This window comes from Sturnus vulgaris, chromosome 1 (genome assembly GCF_052056855.1).
Source record: "Sturnus vulgaris isolate bStuVul1 chromosome 1, bStuVul1.hap1, whole genome shotgun sequence".
In the NCBI taxonomy this organism is placed as follows: domain Eukaryota; kingdom Metazoa; phylum Chordata; class Aves; order Passeriformes; family Sturnidae; genus Sturnus; species Sturnus vulgaris.
The window spans coordinates 64,178,207-64,201,912 of record NC_142243.1 but is presented as its reverse complement, the minus strand read 5'-3'; the positions used below and the strand labels follow the sequence as shown (position 1 = coordinate 64,201,912).

Genomic DNA, 23,706 nt, shown 5'->3' with positions numbered 1-23,706 from the left:
AAGCTTTGGATTCCCTGTCCCTAGAAGTGTTAAAGGTCAGGTGGATGGGGCTTTGAGCAACTTTGGTCCAGTGAAAGATGTTCCTGCCTACGGCAGAGGGTTGGAACAAGATGATGTTTAAGGTTCCTTCCAACCCAAACCATTCTATGATTCTGTGAATAAAACTGTGTTAGGTGAAGTTCTGGGAAAAGGCTCATCACTGAGAGGCTGGACAGTTACTGGAACAGGATTCCCAGAGAAATGGTCATGGCACCAAACCTGTTTGAGTTCAAGGACTGTCTAGATGTTGCTCTTAGTCAAATGGTTTAGTCAGTCCTTAAAGCAGCAGGGAGTTGGATTCTGTGATCCTTGGTGATGGGTCACTTCCAGCTTCAGATATGCTTTGATAATGTGATTCTGCCCAGTTTTGTCTGGCATAAAGTATCTGAATCTTAGATAGTCTGTCCAGGCAAATGTTTCATTTATTCAACGTGAAATGTGTCCTCTGTGGAAGCTGGTCGTGACTTGTAGGTACCTCCTTTGTACTACCAGAACTTCTATTTAATTCAGTATTATTCAGTGTTACTTTTGCAAAATTTTTGGATGTTGGTGAAGTGATTTAGCTTGTTTACAAGTAACTGGAAGTTTGTAGGCATGAAGTCAGTAACCTGAAACTTGTGTAATGGATTTTTGTCAGAGCTGGCAGAGGAGATGCAAAAATGTATAGCTAATCTATATTAAGACTGGATATCTGTTTAATCGCTATTGTCATTTAAGGACAGGATTATTTAATTTTGAAGTTGCCTTTTCTGTTTTCTTTTTTCCTTCGAATAGGTGCAAAATAATATAGTTTAAGGTTAATCTTTTTTTGGCATTTTTTTCCAAGTTTAATTGAGATATTCCTAGTTGAATCTGGGGTCATGGTGGTTAATAAATTTCGCTGCATCCTTAATTATTAGCTCGTATGAGGTGAGATTCAAAAAAATGTTGTACTAATTACAGATGAACAGCCTCTTCAAAGTGAATTCTGTTGACATACAAGCAAGTGAATTTTATCTGTAAAAGCATAAAGAGTTAAAATGGGAAATGCTGCAAATCAGGAAATGTTAATGGATGAAAATGCTTCATTTTAAGTTATGCAGAGGGTTTTTTGCTATCTATGTAGAATTTTCTGGTAAACAAAAACATGCATCTATTTTTTAGTGTTTCCCAACTTCCTCATTTTTCAAGCTTCATCTTTGCTTATGATAGTAACCCTCTCTGAAGCTCTATTATGGCCCCTCTTTACTGAACTTCCCATGGAGAATATAGTTGCAATTGCTTCCAGTCCCATTTATAAGCTGATGTTGCTTAGAGTATGTTACAAGAAGTGGTGAGAAGTACCAGTCTCCCAGAGATCCAGAGAGTTTACATTATCTTATTTTGGAAGCTAAGCTCATATAACATAGTCTGGCAGGTGACTCTCGCAGATCTTACTCCAAATGGCACTGTTGCAGTTGCCTGCTGATCTTGGGAAGGTTTCTTTGGATTAATGGAAAACCTTTCTTTCTTCTTTTTCAGTCCTGTGTCCTGCAGATTTTGATACATTGGTTATTTTTGCTTTCTCTGGTGTTTCATTCCTAAACCCTGTGTTGGCCATGTGTAATTGGTGCTGGTAGAGGCCTTGGAAACAAGTGGAGAGAGAGCTGAGGATTTGGGTAGTCATGTAGCAGATAGCATGTGCCTGGGAGACTGGTATTGTTCATTTTGTTTAACCTGTGCAAGCTTAGATTGGCCTTTTTGTGATCAACAAATAATTGTTGATCACAAAACTTGATACAGACAGTTCTGTGTTGGAAGGGGAAATGGCAGAACAGGTAGATCTGTCTGTGCATATGATTCTATGCCTTAGATAGTGAGGAAGAAATTCTATTCATTTTACATATATGGAATAGGAAAATGCTGTTCCCTAATTTGCTATTTCCCCTGTGTGTGTTTGTGTGCATTGGAAGAGAGAAGAGTGCTTGGTATACATAATATTTGTGACTTGAGTGCCAAGACAGATATTTTAAATTTGCCTTTTTTTTTTTTTTTTCCTATTATGTGTGCTAACTGAATGTCAGAGTTTTGCTTAGTGAAACTATGTTTTAAGATATTTCTATTATGTATTTATATACTTGAAGTACTGTTTCCTGTCAAGAAAATGTTAATCTGTTCTTCAGGTATTTATGATTCACTTATAAAGAACATCTGAAAGGATTAACTATTGTTTGCTTATGGTATAATTTTTTGAAAATATTGATTTCTGAACTGCAAATGCTGAATGTAAAGTACTGTGAGAAATCCTATTTTAATTGAGTTTCAATCCAATTGTGACCTTTTGGTGATAGATCTTGCTGGACTTTTGATTGGAATTACTTTTTTTCCTACTTACAAAAAATATACCTTTTTTTCCTTCTTCTCTCAGAATCAACGAATCCCGTCTGACATGGTGTTTCTTAGAACCTCAGAAAAAACTGGTATGTTTTGACACTTCATGTTGCTTACATAATAAATTGTTGACTGTGGTAAAATTATAAATTGCACATTGTGGCCAATTTGAAATGCTTAAAGAGACTGATGAAGTTCCACCTTCATCAGATTAGTGGAAGAGAGTCCATATGTGAGAAACACATTATGCTTGGGCTGTAAACCAGGAGTAATCTTACTGCAAACATGAGACTTGTATAGATAAGTTTCTCTACATGGATGTCTTTTATGAGCTGTTTTAACAAAAGGTTTAAATATGAAAAATGCTAAAAATATTTATAAGACTGTACTTGATTGGTATAATTTGAGATTAATTTAAATTATTCACAACTGATCATTGTCTTGCAACATTTAAATGTCATCTGATTGTGTTTCAGTTATTAAATGGAAAAAACTCAAATCTGAACCTATTAATATGTGTTTAAAATAACTACTTTTGAAAAAGTTTATTACAATGATCTGAACTCCTGACGTAACTTTTCTGAGATTTTTATTCAAAATAATACTGCCTTTTTGGTCAGTCAAAAAAAAGTCAGAAAACTAGGAATTTTCTTGCATGAGAGAAAGAAAAATGCTGCTTGTTAGCTGTATTTCTCTTCACATGGTGATAGGGAATACTCTTAATCTTTGAGAAACAAATATCTCCTTTATAGGAACTCTATAAATTATAGCTGTTTTGTAAAGTTTAGAAATTACTATTGGATGCCCCTGTGTATAACTCAAATGAGTTTTCCTCCTTTATATTACCATTTCTCTTCAGATCCTGAAGAACTGTCTGGTATTTGTCAGACAGCACTAAATTTCACAAAGTTAATAGCTGTGATATTGGTAAGCCCTGTATTAGTGGCACATAGTATTTCACTGTGGCACTAGAGTTCTATCATATATTTCAGATAAAAGCCTAAATTTGTAGAGATCATTTGAGAGAGAAGACAAAAATATTTCTGATAGCCTACAGAACTCTGGTAGAGCTATATATTTACTAAAAGAAGAAATTACTGTAATGTTAATGCTGATTACATGCAGTGATCATCTATAACTGGCCTGGAGTGACAAAGTCTCCTAGTGGTCTTATATAAGCTCCATTTTTGTTACCCAACCTCTGGTTCAGGATACAGGGACTTTTCTTTTTATTCTCTCTCAGAACCACAATCTATTAAAAAAACTACTTTTCTATTAACAAGCAACAGGTTAACCAGTTTTTTTGGTGTTGTACTTCTTTAAAAACAAAACAAGAAAACAAAACCACACAAAAATAATTTCCTAAACTTCAAACATATGGCAGTAGTTGTTTTTTTTGACTAGAGAGTGAACACTTATATCTGTAATTGTTTCTTCCTGATGTTGCAGTTTTGACTGATTTTTGCTTTAATTTATAGTTGAAACTTTTAAGTACTTTGTATAATAGTTTTCGCATGGTTTTATGTTCTATATGTAATTTTATCTTCTGTGTAATAAAGCAGTTTAACTATAGCTTCTTACTATAAATCTCTAAAGAGTAAAGTGGAGAGTTTGAACTAATCTCAAAATCCAAACCTCCCTGTAAGCTTCTTTTGGGGTAAAGTACAGTTTTCCAGCTTCAATATTTACATTACATATTAATGTAGTCTGCAGCACTGCAATATCCTACATCATCACTCAAAAAAAGAAGCAATTTGAGTTATAAATGGGTGGTTTACAAAGTTCATCCAGAAACGAACCTCCAATGCAATTTTACAATTTCTAGGATACTTTCAACTCTGCAGCAGCTGCATTCTAGGGTACCAAGCTTATTTTGATAAAACTAATTTCTAATTAGATGTATTTTCCCCTTTCTTTATCAAATGCATTGTCTTTTAGGTAGATTGATCTCTTCAAAGATCTGATGTAATAACTTGATGTAAATTTTGTGCCTGTATCTAATTTCTAAGATTCCTATATTTATTAATCAGACCTTTACAGAAGTTATAGTCTAAAGGTTCATATTTGTGGGACTTTCTTTTGTATTCATGTGACAGTCTGTAACATTCATATTCCTCTCTCTCATGAATGGAGGCAGCTAGTTAATATTTTGAGTTAGGATTGCTTCCAGGGGGTGGAGCAGGTGGAAATCACTCCTCAAATGTGAATTCTTTGCTGCTGTCTGGCTCCCTATATAACAGAGGTTTCCAAAAGATTTTCATTGATTCCAAATAAATAAAAACAATTTTTAAAAATTCAGCAGGAAAAACTTATGGAGTAATATGTATTTTGGAGTTTTATGTGTTTGAAAAGATCAGAGGGGATTATTTACTGCTGAATCTTGATTGTACTCATTATATATGGCAGAAGTGACAAGTGATTTGGATGATTTGTCCCATTTATTAGCTTTCCACCAAATGAAGGGAAGTGTTCATACTGAGCTGACTGCAAAAGATGGTTTAAAGGTTATTTTTATTTTCTGTGTAAGCAGGCAGCATGCCAAAAACAACTGACTACCTTAGTGTAAAGCTGCTATGCAAATGTAGGCAAGATCTGTTACACAAACACAAAGCTCCCTTGCTGAAATTAAACTAGATCTTAAGTGGCTGTAAACAAAACTTTCAGGATAATTTTTAATTTGTTTGTTATGTCTTCTGCATTTCATTTGTCTATATGTTGTCTCAATCAAAAATCAAAGGCTAGACAGAGCATTCCAGATTTCATCATATAGCTTTATAATTGTCCACAGAAACTGCCAACTGAAGCGTGTGTTAATAACTTCATTATAGGAATATCAAAGATACAATGTGTGTATAATACAAGAAAATGTCAAAGATAAACTCTTTCCTTCTCTGAGCTACAATCCTTGCACTCCACATTGGCTGTGCCTTGATGCAGTGACTGGCTTCTGATCCGGGTCAGGCATTCCTATGCTAACGCATGCTCTGACATGAGCTGAGTCTGGTCCTTCCTGAAAATCTGGTGCATGTCTTTGTAAGACTTAGTGTTTCTGGAATAATTGCACTCTTTTTACTTTAAAATGTGAAATTCTAAGAGGAATTAAAACTTTATGGGGTGACTACAAAGTGTCTAAAAAGAATGAATGAAACTTATTTTTTTTTCCAGGCAAGCTTTTTATTTACATGCCTCTAATAACTTCAGATTCTTCTTATTCGTGGTGAAAAGCTGGCAAACGCAGTGAATGATTCTGAGCTAAGCAAACGTTGATTTTAGCTATCAATTTTTGCTAGGTCCTAGAACAGATGTCTGTTGGAGCTGGCAGCTTGGCTTTTCTTTTGTTCATATGGCTCTTTCATCCTCTCTTGTTTCACAGAAACTCAGGGATCTTCCTAATTTTGAGATCATTGCTCTGTCACACTAGGTTGAAATTGGCCACAAGTCAAAAGTTACGGAGAGAAAGATGGCATGGCAGAATAGCATTGTACATGGAATTAGGGCTAAGGGAACTAATTGCCTATGTCTGCAGCTGGAATAGGGTAAAGGGGTAAAAAGCTTCAGGTCTTGTGATATGCTCCATAGACACTAGGACTGCAAAGAATTGTCTCTATTCTGTCTAGCTGCTAACTACCTAGTCCTATGACAGACTAATCACAGTGCTGGTAGGATACTTACTTTCCTTAGTAGCTTTTTGTGAGGGTAAGAATTGCTTAATCTTCTTTATTGTTCCTGAGGTCCTCTTTGTCACAGATAATGCTGTTTGATGGTATGAGGAGCAGAGCTGGATTTTCTCTTCAGCATTTTCTGGTAAAACTGAACTTCCAAAGGGTGAACAGGAACTGGTTTTCCTGGTCTGCTTCAGCTTTCCTGACCATAGTATTTGAACCTAGCACGTCCTCTGCATGGAGTTAAATTTTTTGGTGAACTCTTGATTTCGTGTAGAGTAACAGGCATTACTTCTGGAAAAGTAGTATTATTTTTCAAGAGAAAGAGTACTACATTAAAATATTTCTCCTTTAACAAACTTGTAAAATTTTGTAAAAAAATGTATATGTAGATGTCTGGTAAAATACAGTCACAAATTTATTTTAGTACCTCAGCTGCTGTAGATTTCTCAATAGCTACTAAATTGACAAAAGAGGTTTTTTTATTTTGTTTTTTTTTTTTAATCGTAGAAGTGATATTCTGGAGAGAGCAACTCCCATGGCTGATCAGTTCCACTGCTGTCAAGTATACTGTTATGAAAAGGTTTTTGTCATAAACCAATTTTGGTACTGTTTGTCCTTAAATCCAGTACATAATAATTTACTGGCGTGGACATTGCAAAACGCTCTTCACCACTACAGCTGTGCAATGCAAGCAGTAAGGAACTGGAAAATAATTTAAAAATTCTTGCAATCCTTTGTGGACAACCTTTAATTCTTTGCAAGGAAATGCAACTTGTACAGTTGCTACATCCAGTATTTTTCAGGCCACTGTTACATTGTTGTGGTGATCATCAGCCCATTTCTCCAGTCTGTCAAGGTCCCCCTGGACATTTCCCCTTGCATAGATCAGTGTTTTGAATTCCACTTATGAAACTATTTAAAAATGGTATATTTACTCAGGCGTAAAATACTAGTAGCAAACATGTTTATACTTTTCAGAATTGCAGCAAAAATTGTAATCTCCCCTGCATTAAAATTTGTAGTTAAGAGTTTTCAGGATTCTTTACTTGTAATTACTTTAACAACAATGATGTAAGTAAAATGTGGGAATAAAACAGCAAAATAATTTTTATTTTGAGGCTGTGGAGCAATTCATTTCTGTAGCAATATAACTCTCAGATGTAATTTTTATTTTAAATGCTAACCATTTAACTGGCATAAGCTCTGCAATGCAAGTACAGGCTTAAATAATCATTCATACAAGTCGATTCTCTTTTGGAAGGTGCTGTAAAGGGGTGCTTCAGAGTCTACTGTCTCACAAAGTCTGCTCATTAAAGAAGTTTTTTTGAAAATTATTAGTTCTTAAGCATATCTGTGCAAAAAGAGAGCATTGTGCCACCACATAGATTTTACTTGTTTAAAATACCTAGTTTTGTAGGTCTTAAAAAAGCAAATATTAGTCAAATATTTATGTCAAAGAATGAAACTCCAAACTCACTGCAAGGAAGAATTTAATAAAGGTGATGCTAGTAATATTTATTTATTCTGGACAGTTAGGAGTAAATATTCTATAAATAACTTAATTGTTTGGGCCCCAGTCTGTTCTTCAGATATTTGAAAATCAAACCAGAGGAGAAAATGTCAGTTTGGAATTCCGTTGTGCAGCTGATGTCACTTTTTATTTCTTCATAAAACCAACTACTGCAGAATAATAAGGCTGAAGGAGTTGTGTTTGTCGCACATTCTGGAATTTTCTATTATGTTTAGAAAATAAGTGTTGTAAAACCTACCTGTCTGGAAACTAAAATGCTTTGAAAATCTATTGCTATAGAGAATGATAAATGACTAGAGTTAAGTTTTGCACATACGGCCAGATAAAAGTTTATCTTCGGGGCATGAGTAGCTGCCAACAATCTGTCCAAACTACTTTAATCTGTTTCTCTACTTCAGTTCCTATTCTGTTTTTAGCATTTGATTTAACTCAGGCTTGAAATGTTTTGGTATCTGCTTTAAGCCACTGAGTACTAGTGATTTGATGTGATCAGCTACTTGTTTAAGATGTAGTCAGATAGTATGAATGTTATGTGGTGGAAGGAGGTGGTCTCAGCAGGTATTAAGCTCCCAATAATATTCTACTCTCTCTATTAGAACTATAAAATTACACAGTAAAAAATTATAATACATGATAATGTATACAATTCCCTAATTATTTTCTTTTATTTTCTGTACATACTTGTCAGACTAGTACAATCCATGTGTTTCATTAGATTTGCAGCAAAATAAACGTTGACAAAGAAATATTTTAACTTTTTCCTGTATCTACAAAAAAAAAAGAAAAAATACTAGTAAGAGATGAGAAAATTGATGTGTAAGGAGACTGTGTATTGTGTTAGGCATAAGTTAGCCCGTTCCTATTTGCCAGCGATAATGCATTTTCCCAGAAATTTGAGGGGATTTGATGGCTTGGCTTGGGTAGCAGTCTGAACGTCCTGAAATCCCAAACAATTCCCCTGTTTGGGAAACAATGTAGAGAAACTGAAGGTGAGAATCATCAATGCAGATCCCAGATGCAGGGCAAGTCAGGCAAAAAAAAAAGTGTGTATTTAGAACTGATAGACTTGTTGGTATGTTGTCAAAGGCTTTGAAAATAAAAAAATGAAAATTACTCTTGCCAAAGGAGGGTTGAAAAATTCCTTGTGTAGACGTTGACAATACGTTGTCTGTAATGTATCTCTAAAGTCCAGTGTTAAATCTTCATAGCTGAGTCTGTTGTTTCTTCCCAGTCCCCAGTAACGGTAAACTTGCTTTTCCCTGCTAAACTTTAACTAAAAATTTATCCTCTTGTTTTTCACATACCTGTTGTAACCTGATGGCTTTGTCAACTCCTTTGACTTACACTTTTCTGTGTTTAAGCTTTCTGAGATACCAAGGCTTTTATTACTGCTCCCCCTAATTTAGTTAATGGAATGTCCTTCAAGTTGATTGTTATTGCTGCTGCTAAAATCTTTGAGGCAAAACATGTTCTCAGTGGATACTGGTATATTTGGCCATATGCTTTTCTCAAACTCCTGTGTGAGTTCTGCTTTCATCAAAAGAGGAAATGTTCCTTAAGTCTTCTATAAGCACTCTTCTTTGAGATGTATATATATTTTTTTGTGTTACTGGTCTTTAGAAATACATAAGTGCATAAGAGAGGTTGATGGGGACAGTGAGTTGTGCTGTGCTGCCAAAGGTTTCAAATGATGGAGCTGTTTAGTTAGTATTTATATTTTATCTGAAAAGTGAGATTTTGTTCAGTGTTCTAAGCATTGTCTGTGGCAGACTTTTTGATTTAGTCATTACTCTGAAGATGTAAATAATGCACACCAACGTTTTTCTGTATCACTGGGTTTCTGCAAAAGAGATTCCTAGTATGCATCAGAAGAATAATGGAGCAAAGTGATGCATCAAATAATATTTAATGCAAAAGATTAATGGTTTTGAATATCATTCTGTATATCTCAAAGTAATATAAATCAATAAGCTAAAATTTGAGAATGTGAATACAAATGTAGACTTTTTTTCTAACTTGGAACATTGTTTGCTGTATCTGAAAATTGCATAATGTTTTAATAGAGATAAAAATTCCTAAAGCGTACCGAATCAATATTGCAATTCAAAAAAGATGCAATGTGATCAAGCTTGGATTAAAAAACGTCTGAGTTCTTGTCAATAAGGAAGTGTGATGAGTTTAGGGGTATCATATTGACTGTGTATTAATACATGGTATCCTATAAGACCATCTGCTGATTGTTTAGAATGTAAATGAAACTGTTCATGGATCCAGTGACTGATGGCTTAAATTCCAATTAATCAATTGCTTCATCACTTTCTTAATTCAGATCAAATATCTCGAGTACACACAGTTCTTCCCCAGTCTTAAGAGAAATTAATGCTTTTGAACTAATTTAATCAGTCTTCTATAAATGTGCATACTCTGGAATGGTGACGTAGCTTAAATGTTTAAGATGTTTCAGATGTCTTGCAGTTTTATTCCTCCTTAGAAGCCATCATAATTGAAAGCTTCTCATTAGAGTAGTAAATGAAACTCTCTACTCCAATATGTCATCTTGGTGCTGCTATTTACCTTGTCATCAGTTTAAAATTTTCATGTACATAGTCACTAAAGTAATATAAATGATTTAAAAATTAAGTTGTTTGTAAATGATCTAGTGTAAATTGTGCAAAGTCAAAATCAGTTTTTCTTTTGCTGACTACCTTCTAGTAACCCATGTCTTTCAATGTTTTTCACATAAAGCAGGAAGGCTGGTAATATTGCCAGTAAATATAAAGCTGTTTATGACACTGCAGTTCACGTGCCCTCTTGCCACTGACCCATCAATTAATTCATCAACACTTGACACAAGTTCTTCACTCTGACACTTACACCAGTTGATCTTAATTTGATTGCCGTTAAAACCTTCCTTTCCTGACAACTGTTGTCAATTATACAAAATAAAATCAAGTATTCATAAGTAGGCTGTAATAGGATATAGGCAGACAGATTTAATAATTCAGTTTTGCTGAGGCTTGAAAGGCATTCGTTGTACTGTTGTTCTCATTTGTAAAAAATTCATTGGATACAGCTCTGGAGAAAGAAGGCAGACATAATTTTATTTAGATTTGACAGAGAAGAGCCCAGACACGTAGTGACAGTTTAGTATTATCTCCGTTTAAGAATAACTGACAGGAATTCTTATCAGTTGCAAAATATAGAAAGTAAATGTAATTTACTTTTATGTTTTTGGGTTTTTTTTTAACTAATTTAAGTGCACACAGTTGCTTTTTCACAATATCTGTAACGGAGTGTGAAATTCAACCCTGCATTTATGCAGAAAAAAACAATACCTTTTCAAAACTGGGGCGCCTGGATTTATTACCCTTGTAAAATATACATATTCCTGTACATCTGCTGTATACACCTAAATTATGGTTACTTCTCTCTCATGCATCTTCCTTACAGTATAACATTAAAATGTGTGCTATGGCATATTGGAATTATACCTATAAGCTTGCCTTAGTGCTTATTGGCAAGTTGACTTTTTAAGCTTGCCTGTAATTGGCAAAAAATTTGCGACCAGAAGTCTATTAACTTTAATGTTTTTTGAGAGAACATTAAATATAGTTTTCAGAACTTCTGTGTTGATTAACTTCTTATGCACTGTTCTTTATGCACTATTCTTTACTGTGTACACTGAAGTTTGTAACAAATACCAAGTGTGGGTTGGCTGGTAAGGCTCTGTGGATTTGAATGTAAAATCTTGTAAAATCTAAAAATAGAAATATTAAAAAAAAATTCACTTGTAAAATGCTGATTAAATAGGTGTAGTCAAAGACAAGATCTGCTCGAAGTTATTGCTCAAAGCAAGAGGAGAAAAAGTGAAGGATAGAAGTATGGAACTCCTTTTATAATGTGTCATTTACTTTATTGCTTTTTAATGCTAGTCAGAATAAATTATTCCTTAGCAGGGGTTTTTTTCCTGAATTGAGAATCCTTTTGTGTCTCATCTCATGACTTAAAACTGCTTTTTCAGACACTGTTCCAGGCCAGGAGTTGGGAAATGAAAATTAAGTTTGGCTACAGGAAAAATTGGATAGTCTAGTTTGTTACGTCAAGAAAACTATCTTAATTTTTCATGTTCCTGTTTGTGAAGAAACATGGCCAGTCCTAGAAAGCAAGTACTAGCATATTTTAGCTTTAGGTATAAGCATATTTTAACTTTAAATATTAGCATATTTTCCAACCTTCTCTTTGCAGAAGCAAAGCCAGTAGACTTCATGATCAAGAAGCAAGTAGGAAGGAAACTGTCTTTTCATCATGCCACTCTACCTAAACTTTTTGCTTGCCATTTTCAGAGTCTGATTTGCACATAATTTCCATGAATCGATGCCTGCATTTTGAGGTATTTGGATTCAATTGTGCAGTCCAGGATTATGCAAGAGTATTACTGCCTAACAAAGAACATTAGGTCATACTTTTATAACTGGTAGGATATTCTGTGTCTGTCTGGTTATTTAAGGGCACTGTTGGGCTCCTAAGGCAAGTATACAACAGAAAAGTCTTTGCCTAAAGCATCTCTGAAAGAAAAACGTCTCTGATATGTATGTATATAAAAATGTGTGATAGGAATGTATGTAATCTAACACAGGAAATGCTACAAATAGCACACAGTTTGATTCTGCAGCAAACTAAATCAACTTTTCTAGGGCAGTTTAGATTTTTCTTTCCACACATATTTCAAATATTAAATCTCATTGTAATTAAGATAGCATGTTTTTTTTTTTTTAATTACAGCTTTTCATTAAAATCATATGATGCAATATTACATAGAATTAGTTATTTTCTTTTTTGGAAGTAGTTGGTCTTAGTCTGCCCATACTGCTATTTTGGGTTTCTTGTGTTAAGTACACTTGCTATAAAAACTACTTGTTAAACTTGTGAATATTAAGCTAATTGTTTTAAGGAGAAATTATCCATCTTTCTGCTTAACAGAACCAACATTTCCAAATCAAATAAAATAGGAGCAAATAATTTAATTAATACACAGCAAATTTTCTTTTCTAAGCGACTTTCTTAATAAACCTTGAAAGCTAGAATACATTTAAGAATATATGTAACATCCAAAGTAATAGCTTGTTTTCAGAAGCCTATTTTAAAAGCTATATTTAATATTCTGGAGTACATACATAAAAATAAAATGGAAGTGCTTGACAGTGGCATAAGTTCATATACATTACTATAATTTCAAGAATTTAAAGATATCCACATATAAAGAAATTAATACATAAAATATGATTAGCAAGTTTGGTAGTATAAAAAAACTAGATTAGGCTATCTGGTGATGATGTATTGATTAAGAGAAAACTTATTATATACTATGTGTTATACTTGATTAAGGAGCTTCCCTTTCTGGTTTGGGGAAGATTATTTTTTTCCTCTCCTGCACATTTCTTTTTGGGAAAAAATATAACCAGCTTTTTCAATGGATGATCTGCATTTAGTTTGAGAATTTTGTTCAGGGCCCTTTTCTTCAAGACTTCTAGAGGCAGATAGTTGACTGATGCATGTGCACATGTACACGATTCCTAGAAGAATCTGACACGTGCACATCCTTCAGGTATGTTCTGATTGCAGCCTTAAATCCAGCACACAATAAGTAGAATTGTTCCTGCTTATTCTGTATTAACAATACACTTGTTTGACAAATCTAGGCCGGGCATATCATGGTCCTAGATTAGTGCCATCATAGATGAGCTTTTTCATCTCTATTTCAAAACACCATAAAAGCTACTGAAGTAAACATTATTTTTCTTGGATATTCTATTAGCACACAAAATAGCTTTAAAAATGTTCTTTTATCCATAATATCTCAAAAAACATAAGAAAGAAGTCTGTTAATAATGTATAATTATCAATGTATCCTTGTAACATGAAGTTACATAGTTATTTCAAGTTCTTAAAATTCTTTTCATCCTTTGTATTGAGGTGCATTTTTTCCATGGCAAAGCAACCTTACGGTAAATTCTGGACAGAATTCAAGTAATTGAGCTCTTGCTAAACCACTGAAACAGAATGGTAGTCCCAGAACTTTTCTAAGCATTCAAATTTCAAAGTTTCAACTGAAACGGTTTTAAAAATCAGTTTAGTTGCTACTTGGGCAGCACCTTGTATGCACTTGCTCTACATTGATTTCTGCCTCTCTTCAACTGTTTAGGCTAAATGAATATTACATACTTGTAAATTAGTATAAATGTGCTCATGAAGTTTGCACCACTTTTGATAAATGATTAAGCTATTTAGGTCCAGTGTAATTTCCTTGAATCAACCTTAAATTCTAATTCAGATAATTCCAAAATTTTCACTTGAATGATAGAAATGTTCACAATGTACAACTTTGTCTACTAATTTTCAACAACTGTATAGTTAAGGGAAATGAACATCTGAGTGCTTCACTGTATAAAGTATTAGTTTTAATTTTGTGCATTCTCATTTATATGTAGCCTTATGAAAATTTTTCATGTTCAGTGCAGTGTAATTAAATTTTTCATTTTTAGATTTTTCTTTTTGTAAGCAGCTACTTTTGATGGAAAAATATTTAAAATACTTAATGGCATTTCCTTAAATGCTGCCTTTTTAAAAGCAGCATAAAATTTAAAAAATATTTCATCCTTTGTGTGCTATAAAATAGTCAGGTTCAAGAGTTATTACTGTATTCAGAAGGAATAGTAACTCCTGGCATGTATAGATGATTTGGCTTGTTTGTTTTTTTTCTGGCAAGTCATATTCAGTTTAGGAGTATAAGAGACTTTTAACACTGTTCTGAAGCATTCTGTTGAAGTATGTAACACAATTTTTACAACTCTTTTTGTGTGAGTTTTTTGGTTTTTAATTTTGTGATTGGAGGAGGAGGGTACAATGCTTCCAAGCATTTTAAAATGGAAAAATGAAAATACTTATTTTTTTCAAAAGACACTGATTTTTTTTTTTTTTTGGCGTTTTATGTACTACCAACTCACATACCTCACAAAGGCAAAGTACGTGTAACTTCCACACAATAAACACTGGGGAATATTTAGTTTTACAAAAAAATCAAGGTTTTTTTATAGGGATAAAGAGTTGTTTTTATACTTTCTAATCACATATTTAATCTTCCATGTTTATAGCTTGGTTAAGCCAGGTTACCTTAGAGAATAGTTAAAATTACTTAGTGAAATCTACTGCAATATTTGAGGTGGAGAAGAGGATTGTATTGTTTCAGTTTTGCTTTTGTGATCACTATTGAAAGCTGACTTGGCAGAAAGCAGTCCTTTTTTCTGGATAAAAGGGAAACAGGCTATGAGATAAGTTATTGATGAAATTAACTGCTGAAGTGAAGAGGAAATGCAGCTGGCCAATACATGTCATAGTGTGAGCTCTATTAAATGAATATATGTGCAGTCAACCATTCACAGCAGCCACACTGGTCTTGAACTGCATTGATCTATAGTATAATTCTAAATCAAATTGATGCAAGAGAGCAACCATTGACAGCAAGGGTAAAGAGAACCATGAAATGTCTTGTACAGGAAAAGTATGATGGAGAGTAGGCTCATCTATGCCATGGACAGAAAGTGCAGTGATACCATGGTGTTTCTAGGTGTTCCTAGGTACTTCACACTTCATTATAATGCAGTGGATGTCACTGACTCTTTAAAAAGTGCTTCATAGTATTTTACTCTTAGAAGAAAATCCATTAATAATTCTGTTAAGAATTTAAAACGAGCTTTTCAAGAACTTCAGACACAGCTTTGCAGCTTGCATCTTTGAGCTTTGGGTGAAATTTAGCTGTGATAATGTTTTCTGAGAGCTGTCTGTATTAACATTTAAAGATTTATTTATGATGCAATTAATAGAAATAGAGCTGTTACATGAAAGCTTGTAAGATTCTTTCAAGTCTGTTGTGCAAAAACACTGCCTTTTAGCCAGGTACAATTTCAGGTGACTTCTCTCTCAAGCATGCAGTTAGCTCATCAAACTGCTTAATTTGAAGGCTGTGATGGATAAAACATTGGGTTCTATTAGACTTTACTTACAGCAGGGTCCACTTGACCTACAGAATAAACACTCTTCATTTATGTTCACTGATAGGTTCCCTTTCTTGGCATAATGCCTTGACGCATTCTAGCAGATTCTTTTCTTGTCTGTAATAAGATTAAAATGTGGATAAACTCCTTTGCAGTGTTTCCTTCCACTTTATTGCTACCATATCACTTCTAGGGGTAAAACTACGTTGTTAGTTTTTATTGGATTGGTTGAAATACAGACAGAAATGTGTGTCTTTATATATGTCTGTTAAAATTTACAAATGACTTGTAAAATCTATTCTTTGCACACTCATAGCACTCAATAATAGTACATACGTTTTTTTAGCTGTAGTATAAAGGAAATTATAATTACTACTTCAGAAATATTTAAGGCTTCTCTAGTGTAGCAATTGTGGAGTGTTGCTGAAATTTTACTACATTTTTAAAAGCCTTCAAGCTTGATGGAATGGCAGTTAATTTTATATTTTTTAGTAGATTTGCAGTGTTTGTGTGTGGTCTTTTTTGAATCTTACATTAGTTATGTATATAATACTCCAGACTTGATGATATCCATCAAACTAGTTATGGGGGTGAGGGTAGGCTTTGCAGTGGTCTCAAGTTTTCTGTTTCTTCAATACTGGTCTTCTGTCTGTACAGCACACTGATTCTGTTCAGTGTATATCAGTGTGTATCTTGCATTTCCCTCATATCTTAAGTACTTCACATGTGTTGACAGGTTTCTTTAGTCTTGGATCGCTGATAGTTGCAGATGATTCAAAAATACTTCTTATAATACATTTAAATCCATGTTGTTTTGAATGCTGTCCGTGTTAAGGACTTATTTATTTTAATATTTTTTTGGTCAGAGAAGCCAGGAGAAAATAAACAATGAAAGTTTGGGATGCCATATCAGCATGGAGAAAAAAATCACAATATTCTGTTGTGTTGGAATTGTACAAGTGACAGAATTGCATAAAGAAATAAAATTAAACCTTTTCCAACTCCAGTCAAAGTTGTTTCTCTTGATGATGTTTGAAAACCTATTTAGAAACTTTGAAGAAGGCTGTAAAATAGACGTTAGTTCCATTCATAAATAGACATATTGTTAATTTTATTCTAAAAGAGTGGTGCAATTGTGTGATATCTAAAGCATTCCTGGAAGAGAGCACACAGACACTCCAAAATACAAATCCTTTTATATGTTGCACATTTATTTTTAAAAAACATTGTAAATTGTGTTGTTTTCACTCTTCTGCATGTTTTAACCCAAACTGAAGTTTTGAAATTAAAATAATAGTTTGACGTCTCTTTGTAATTTCAAGGTTCGTGTTTCATTCGAACTGACCAGCTGGATGGAGAAACAGACTGGAAACTGAAGGTTGCTGTCAGTTGCACACAGAGATTGCCAGCTTTAGGGGTAGGCATACTGTTTGCTTTTAAGTTATCTTCTATGTGTGCATTTATATATGTTATGCAAAAGGTTGTTACAGTTACTGTAAGTGTTGAAAAATACCTGTTACCAAGACCTTAGTTTTTACAATAAACAAGACACAGATATTCCACTGGATGCTGAACAAGAAGTTGGTTACACAAATATTCCTGGTTTTGCATTGAGAAGAAACTGCGTCAGAACTGGATTTTTATCTTTCAGCCTAGTGATTCTCATCATTGTCCGCACAGAGATTCACACTTTCCAGAAACAAGTCACAGTTACAGTGTTTTCAACCAAGCTTAGACTGCAAGTGCAAATTATTCTTGTAGCAGGAACCATTGCTTTAATCACTTACTTGTGAGCTTCGGAAACAATAGTCTGCTCCTGGAAGGTGAAGTGCTTTTTGTTGTCAACATTCTTTCTGGTCTGAATAGGTGCAATGTGCAGGTTCTTGCAAGCAGGGCTCTCTAAGAATGGCCTGAGTGTGGGTATTTTTTGAGTGCATTCATGTGTTGTGTCACGAGTAAATCTAAAGTCATGAAAAGGGACACAGGTGTGTATGTGTGTGTATACACATCCAAAATAGACACATACCTACAAAAGCAAATGTAAAATTGTATAAATGTCTCCTTTACAAGAAGCTGTATTGTTTCCTTTGTACTGGGAAAGCTTTGTGTTGTACCAGCAAGTTGATTGGTATTGGGAGATCTCCTTTCAAAACATATTCAAGTGACAAGCTTGTGGAAATTGACCTCTACAGAATTTCTGGTGTTTTGACACTAAATCTTTTAGGTGTTTTATTAAAGGCAAATATGCCTTAAGAGGACAGTTGATATTCCATCTCAATAGCAAAAGTATTAGATTGTCTGCTGGATTTTAGCAGGACTTCTGCAGTTACGCTTCCAGAAATAGTTGCTACCGCAGTCATACTAGCAAAAAGGAGAGTTTTCTCCTGTGTTCATATTCTCTGACTACTTGATTGACAAGTGACATGAGAAGAAAGAAGTGGTTGCATTGCAATTGTACTTCAGAGGATTGAGAACAGGGTTTGGAACCAAAGGTTGGTCATGCCAGACAGAGGTGCCAAGTCATGAGTTCTGGAGCAAGAACAGACTTGAACAAATATTCTATAACCTGCAGTTGAATTTAGTATTTATAATAATGCCTCTCCTGTAGTTTTTAACATTTAATCAAGGCCTTCTCTTGTTTTCTCATTAAAAGAAAATAATATCCAAATTTGGGACACATGCAATGTGTTTAACTAAAATACAGTCAACTTTCTATCTTGCTTTATTTTTTTTTTTTATTTTTTCATTCAGTAGTACTTTTCTAACAGTTGCTCCTGTGTTCAACTTAGTTGTTATGTTTTGTTTTTTTCTTTGGAAACATCGCTGACTGCAGTTGCAAATTCTGTGCAAAGCACTGCCTCAGAGTTTTATTTGCTAGTTATAATTTTGATATTCTGAGCTTAGAAGTTTTGGTATACTGAGGCTGATGAAATCTGGTGTAAGTAACAATGCAAAGGCTTTCTGCATTATCCTTTGGAAAAGGAATAAAGCCTTTTGCATTAACTTTTTTTTCCCCTAAAAATTCCAAATCTATGTTTAAAGATTTTCCCTTCTTTTTAGGAAGAAAGCATGGAATTACCTTTCTAGCTTTCATGTTAGGTGGAGCATGAAACTTTTGTATTGTAATTTTTATACTTTGTTTAAAAAAAAATCAATTATCAATAGACTTGACAAATAAAGCATTAGGCATCTGTGGAGATAATGCAAAATTATGGTTAAATATGTGCTGTATGATTTGGAGAATTAAACGATTGTACTTTTTTAGACTAGTAAATCAGAAGTGGTTGAAATTGGGATGTCTGCATTTGAATGATGGGACATGCAGCCTCATCTTCCAGCAGATATGAAGGTTCACTTCAGGTGCTGGTTGTTTTGGGTATGAAGGGGAGGGAAGGCAAGATATTGCCAAGAAATTATTTGTGCATCTTGGAAACAATATAGAGGAGTCAATTGTACAATATAGTAACCATTTCTTCCGTAGTTGTTTCCACGTAGGGCTATTCAGTCCTGTCTAACTGATCTGGGCTTCTTGCAAGATCTTTGTATTCTCTCTCTTGAGCTGTAGGTGATAACCTGAGTTGTACAGTAAGTGCAGTTAATCAGGAGCTGCTTCCACTTAACACCTTTCCTGACTATCAGCAGCATATGAAAGCCACAAGCAGTTGCTGTGCCTCTGCCCTTTCTCACACCACCCAGATATTGGTGCTTGCCAGGTGCTAGATGAGGCTTTGTCTGCATAAGCTGACATTTCATTCTAAAGTAACTGACACTGGGTGTAATACTTCGTGCCAACTAAACTAAAATACTTCCAAATTTTTGTAATATGAGGTTTGGTCAAACCACTTAGACTTGGTGGTTCTTCACTGAGCTCATTTTAAATGGCTGCTCCCAGCAAGTCTTAGACTGTTTGCAGTGTTCGTGTCATATATCTGCTTAGCTCCTAAGCCCTATCTGTCTGTGACTTACCTTGGTGGAGCAGTAGCCTAATGCACCCAAATGTAAATGGCTTTTAAGGGATTCTCATATCTGTCACAAAAAATGATGCTCAGTGCCCATCACAGAATACTATTTCCATTCCTGTGGAAAAGCACATTGGTAATTCTTAGATTTCTGCAAAACACTCTTTTACCTTTACTCAAATGACAGTGGTATGCAGGAGTGTCAGTCATGTAAAGAAACTCTGTGGATAGACAACTTCAGAGGTTGGTATGGCGGTCTATCAGCTTAATTTTTGTGCTTTGTAATAGAGTCATAAGCTTTACTTGTACATGGGCCCTACAGGAAGTCAAAATGCAGTGTCCAGAATTACTTCTTTACAGTTACACAGTTGGGCTCCCTTCCTGTACAAAATGCCAGGTGGATCGTGCAGCGAGCTGTGTCCGGCAGTGCAGCCAGTGCGTGCCCGGAGTGGCCGTGGTGTGCTCGGGGCTCCCAGTGTGCCCTCTCCAAACCCGGCCCTGAGAGCCCCCACCAGGTCCCAGCCCTCCCAGCTCGCTGCAGGAGCTCGGCATGGCGCCACAGTCCTCGGATCCCAAGGGTAAATCTCTTTGGGCATGTGATGAGCCAGCACCTGGCTACTTCTCCCAGGTACAGCCCATGCCAACCCGGACAGCAGGGTGCAGTCCCTGCAGCTCTGCCCTCTCTCCCCTTGGGGTGTTACAGGATGGAACACTACTTCAGACAGCCTCTGCCCACAGTGGCCTCCACAGACTTGTCACATCCATGCCACAGTGGCTTCTCCATGTGTTTGTGATGTACTTTCAAAGCTGAGACTTGCTGTTCATGCTTCCATATTGAAATACATTTTTAATAATTAAAAATATAATTTATGCAAGTTGAGCATAAAATAAACTATGAACAGCTATCTCTTGTGTTGGATAGAATAAACTCTCCATAATTGTCACTCATTTTGATTTCTTTTGTTGTAAAAATATAGACATTAAGGTTGGAAAAAACCTCTAAGATTTTTGAATCCGGTGAACAGCTCCCTGTGTTCAAGTGTACGGTTCACTGTACCCAAGTGCCACATCCACATTCCTTTTGAATGCTTCCAGGGATGGTGATTCTACCACTTCCCTGGACAACCTGTTCCAATGCCTGACCACCCTTTCTGTGAAGAAATTGTTTCTAAGACCTAATCTAAACCTCCCCTGGGGCAACTTGGGGCCATTTCCTCTGCTTCTTTCACTTATTACCTGGGAGAACAGACCGCTCCCACCTCACTACAACCTCCTTTCAGGTAGGAGAGCGAGTATCTTGTGTTGGCATGAGCTGTCAGCCGTGTCACCAGAGCAGCACTGTAATCTTACCCACTGTGACATCCAGAACAAACAAACCTGCAGACCTTCAGAGCTTTTCTTAAAGAACAGATGACACCACCAAGACGATCGGTACAGATTTTGTTGTCTTTCTAAAGCACTTAATGTGATCAGAGAATTAAAATTTCAGCAAGTCACCTAATGATGGCTGGGCAGCAAATATGGTAACACTTAGATTAGGTTTCTTGCAGTTTCATAGTTATAGGTGGGACACTTCTAGCGATTCATGAGTTCTGAGGCATTCTTCTCTAGCTTGTGTGATCAGCTGTATTTATTAACAGCAGTGAGGTCACTGTAATTTTCAATAAATGGTGACTTGCTGATTTATATCAGAAGATCCATACAGCAGTAAACAATACCATTTACATTTAATTAGTTTTATTGAACCAAAGGCAATTTTATTTGCAATGAACTACATGTTATGATTAAGAATGTATTTTAATGATCTTTAAGTAAGGTGAACAAATGTTGCCCTTGACCTAATAGAGGAGGTTTTTCTATGTTATTGATAACTGTGGTGATTTTTAAATTGTGAAATGCAAAAGAGAACATTTTCATTATTGTACCACCACAAAGTCATTTTCTGACTTGAAAGAATGAAATGCATTCTTCTCAATTATTATTTTAAAGTATGAGATAATTAAGTGCATATCAATTTCTTAAGAAAAACTTATCTACTGTTATATAAGAATATATTTCTTACTTGAGATTCAAGTCTTTCATATAGGTTTTTTTAATCTGGAACTGTTACAATCCCCACCCAAACATTTTTTTTGTTTTGACTAAGAAAATTACTGAGGTCATTTGACCTTATTGCATCCTAAAAGTAATGTAATTTTAGATGTAGAATACTGTTTCCGTTGAAGGTATCAGTAGAACTATTTGGCTTCAGTGAATCAGCAGTTCAATGTATGAAAATAAGTCTTTACTGAAGCTGAGTTTCACAAATCCCCCATTAGTTAAATCATTCATAAAAAGTAGTTGCCTTTTCTAAAAATAATATAATCAAATAGTTTTTTTAAGGTAATTTCCCTTTCCCTTGCTTTTATATAAGGGAAAGGAATGACGTAACCGAATAAGGTAATTTTTTCTTGCCTAGTGAGCAGAAGTTATATTTACATGTACAGTTGCTTACAAATCTTGATGTCTTCTTGTTAAAGTCACCCTCACTATTTATTTCAAGACATTGAGAGGAGAAATGCACAGCTTCCATGCTGGAAAAGCAGCACTTGGCTAAGAAACATCTTTGTATTACAGTAACCTTTGCTGGTTGTTGAATGGAGATCATACGAAATTTGTCTTCTGTATCATTCTTAAAGTTTTCCTTTCTTTACCTCCTGTTATAAAACTAACATGTTTTATTGGCCTGAGAATGGTGTCCAGTTGGAGTACAGAAAATAAGAATCTTTAAATTATTTTCTTTACCCTAATAATGAAAAAAATACTTCAGAAATCTACTGAGCACAACTAATATGCTCTTGTCTTTCTACTACTCATGAATGAAATGCCAATGGGCTAACACTCTAGATTTCCAAGAGAGCATAGGTTTTTTTAAATTTTACAAAAAAACGCCATGCACTTCTGGAGTACTATGCCAGTTCTAGTTTATTGCATTTCAGAGTAATGCCAATAAATGTGCATATCTCGGTTTTTCACAAAGATAAGTAAGTTTGCTTCATAATTGAAATTCAAAAGGAAGAAAGGGAAAACACAAATTTAGGTGTTAAATCAAAAATACAAAAGGGGAACTAAAGCATAAAAAGACATGAATGGAGTATGGTAGGTAGAAATTTTTGCATCTGAAATGTAACAAAGAAGATCACAGTAAGAAAAAATAGAAATATTAGAGAAAGGAAAATATATATTATTGTACAAATCCCAATTCCTTTTAAAAAGGTGGATATTTCTACTTTGTTTTAATTTTGCTTCCCACTAAGGCATTCTTTGAAAAGAGAGAAGTTGACGCATTTCAGTAGCAGTTTTTATTGTGTATATGAGCATGTGTGTGGTATTAGTTTTCTTCTGTGTTATCCACTACTGAAAGACTCTTTATTTTTCTTTGCATAATAAAGCACATAATAGCTTAGATTAGCTAAATTGTAGGTGATAACAGATTGGAGAGAAGTGAATGATGATGATATAGGACACCACGTGTGTATTAGTTTCATATGAATTATTTCTCTTGAACCTGTTGAAAGTAGGTTGGAATAACAAGGGTGCAATGAATGAACTTCATGTGATAGACATGAGTAAATGTCTAGTGGTTTAAGATAAAGATAAGTTGTGAGATTCAGTGTTCAGATTTTATTCAAGTTTTAAAAAGCATATCAAATATAAAGTGTGTGTGTTTTTTGCAAGCTATGACAGATTTCTTATCTGCAGAATATAAACACAATTCATTATTATAGACCTACACATTTTTAAACTACAGTCAAACATATTTCATAAATCTACTTTAGATTTTAAGGAAACATTCATTTTGATAAGGAAAACTAAAAATATAGTGATATTAATCAATCTAGCCATTGTATCAGAGAAACTAAAGGATATAAATGTTGGGCTTTAAAACATTGACACGGGTAGACAATTGCGCTTTTAGGTAATTTTTGTACTGTTCAAATTGTGAAACATTCTTACAGTCAAAATTATGGGGAAAAAATAATGGCCTACTTTTAAAAATAGCATTTGAGCCAAGGTGTGGTTATATGTCCATGAAAGAGGCTGTAAAATTAATTCTTTTTTTGGAAGGCAGC

At 34.6% G+C, this 23,706-nt stretch overlaps 1 protein-coding gene across 2 annotated transcripts in view; it reads left to right on the top strand.

Moving 5' to 3' along the window:
- ATP9B (ATPase phospholipid transporting 9B) overlaps positions 1–23,706 on the top strand; it is a 147,403-nt gene that overhangs the window by 41,512 nt on the left and 82,185 nt on the right. For both annotated transcript variants that reach the window (XM_014877770.2, XM_014877762.2), the window contains exons 7-8: positions 2,426–2,477; positions 16,958–17,052. In XM_014877770.2, the coding sequence (XP_014733256.2) occupies positions 2,426–2,477; positions 16,958–17,052 (147 nt within the window). The remainder of the gene's footprint in view (positions 1–2,425; positions 2,478–16,957; positions 17,053–23,706) is intronic.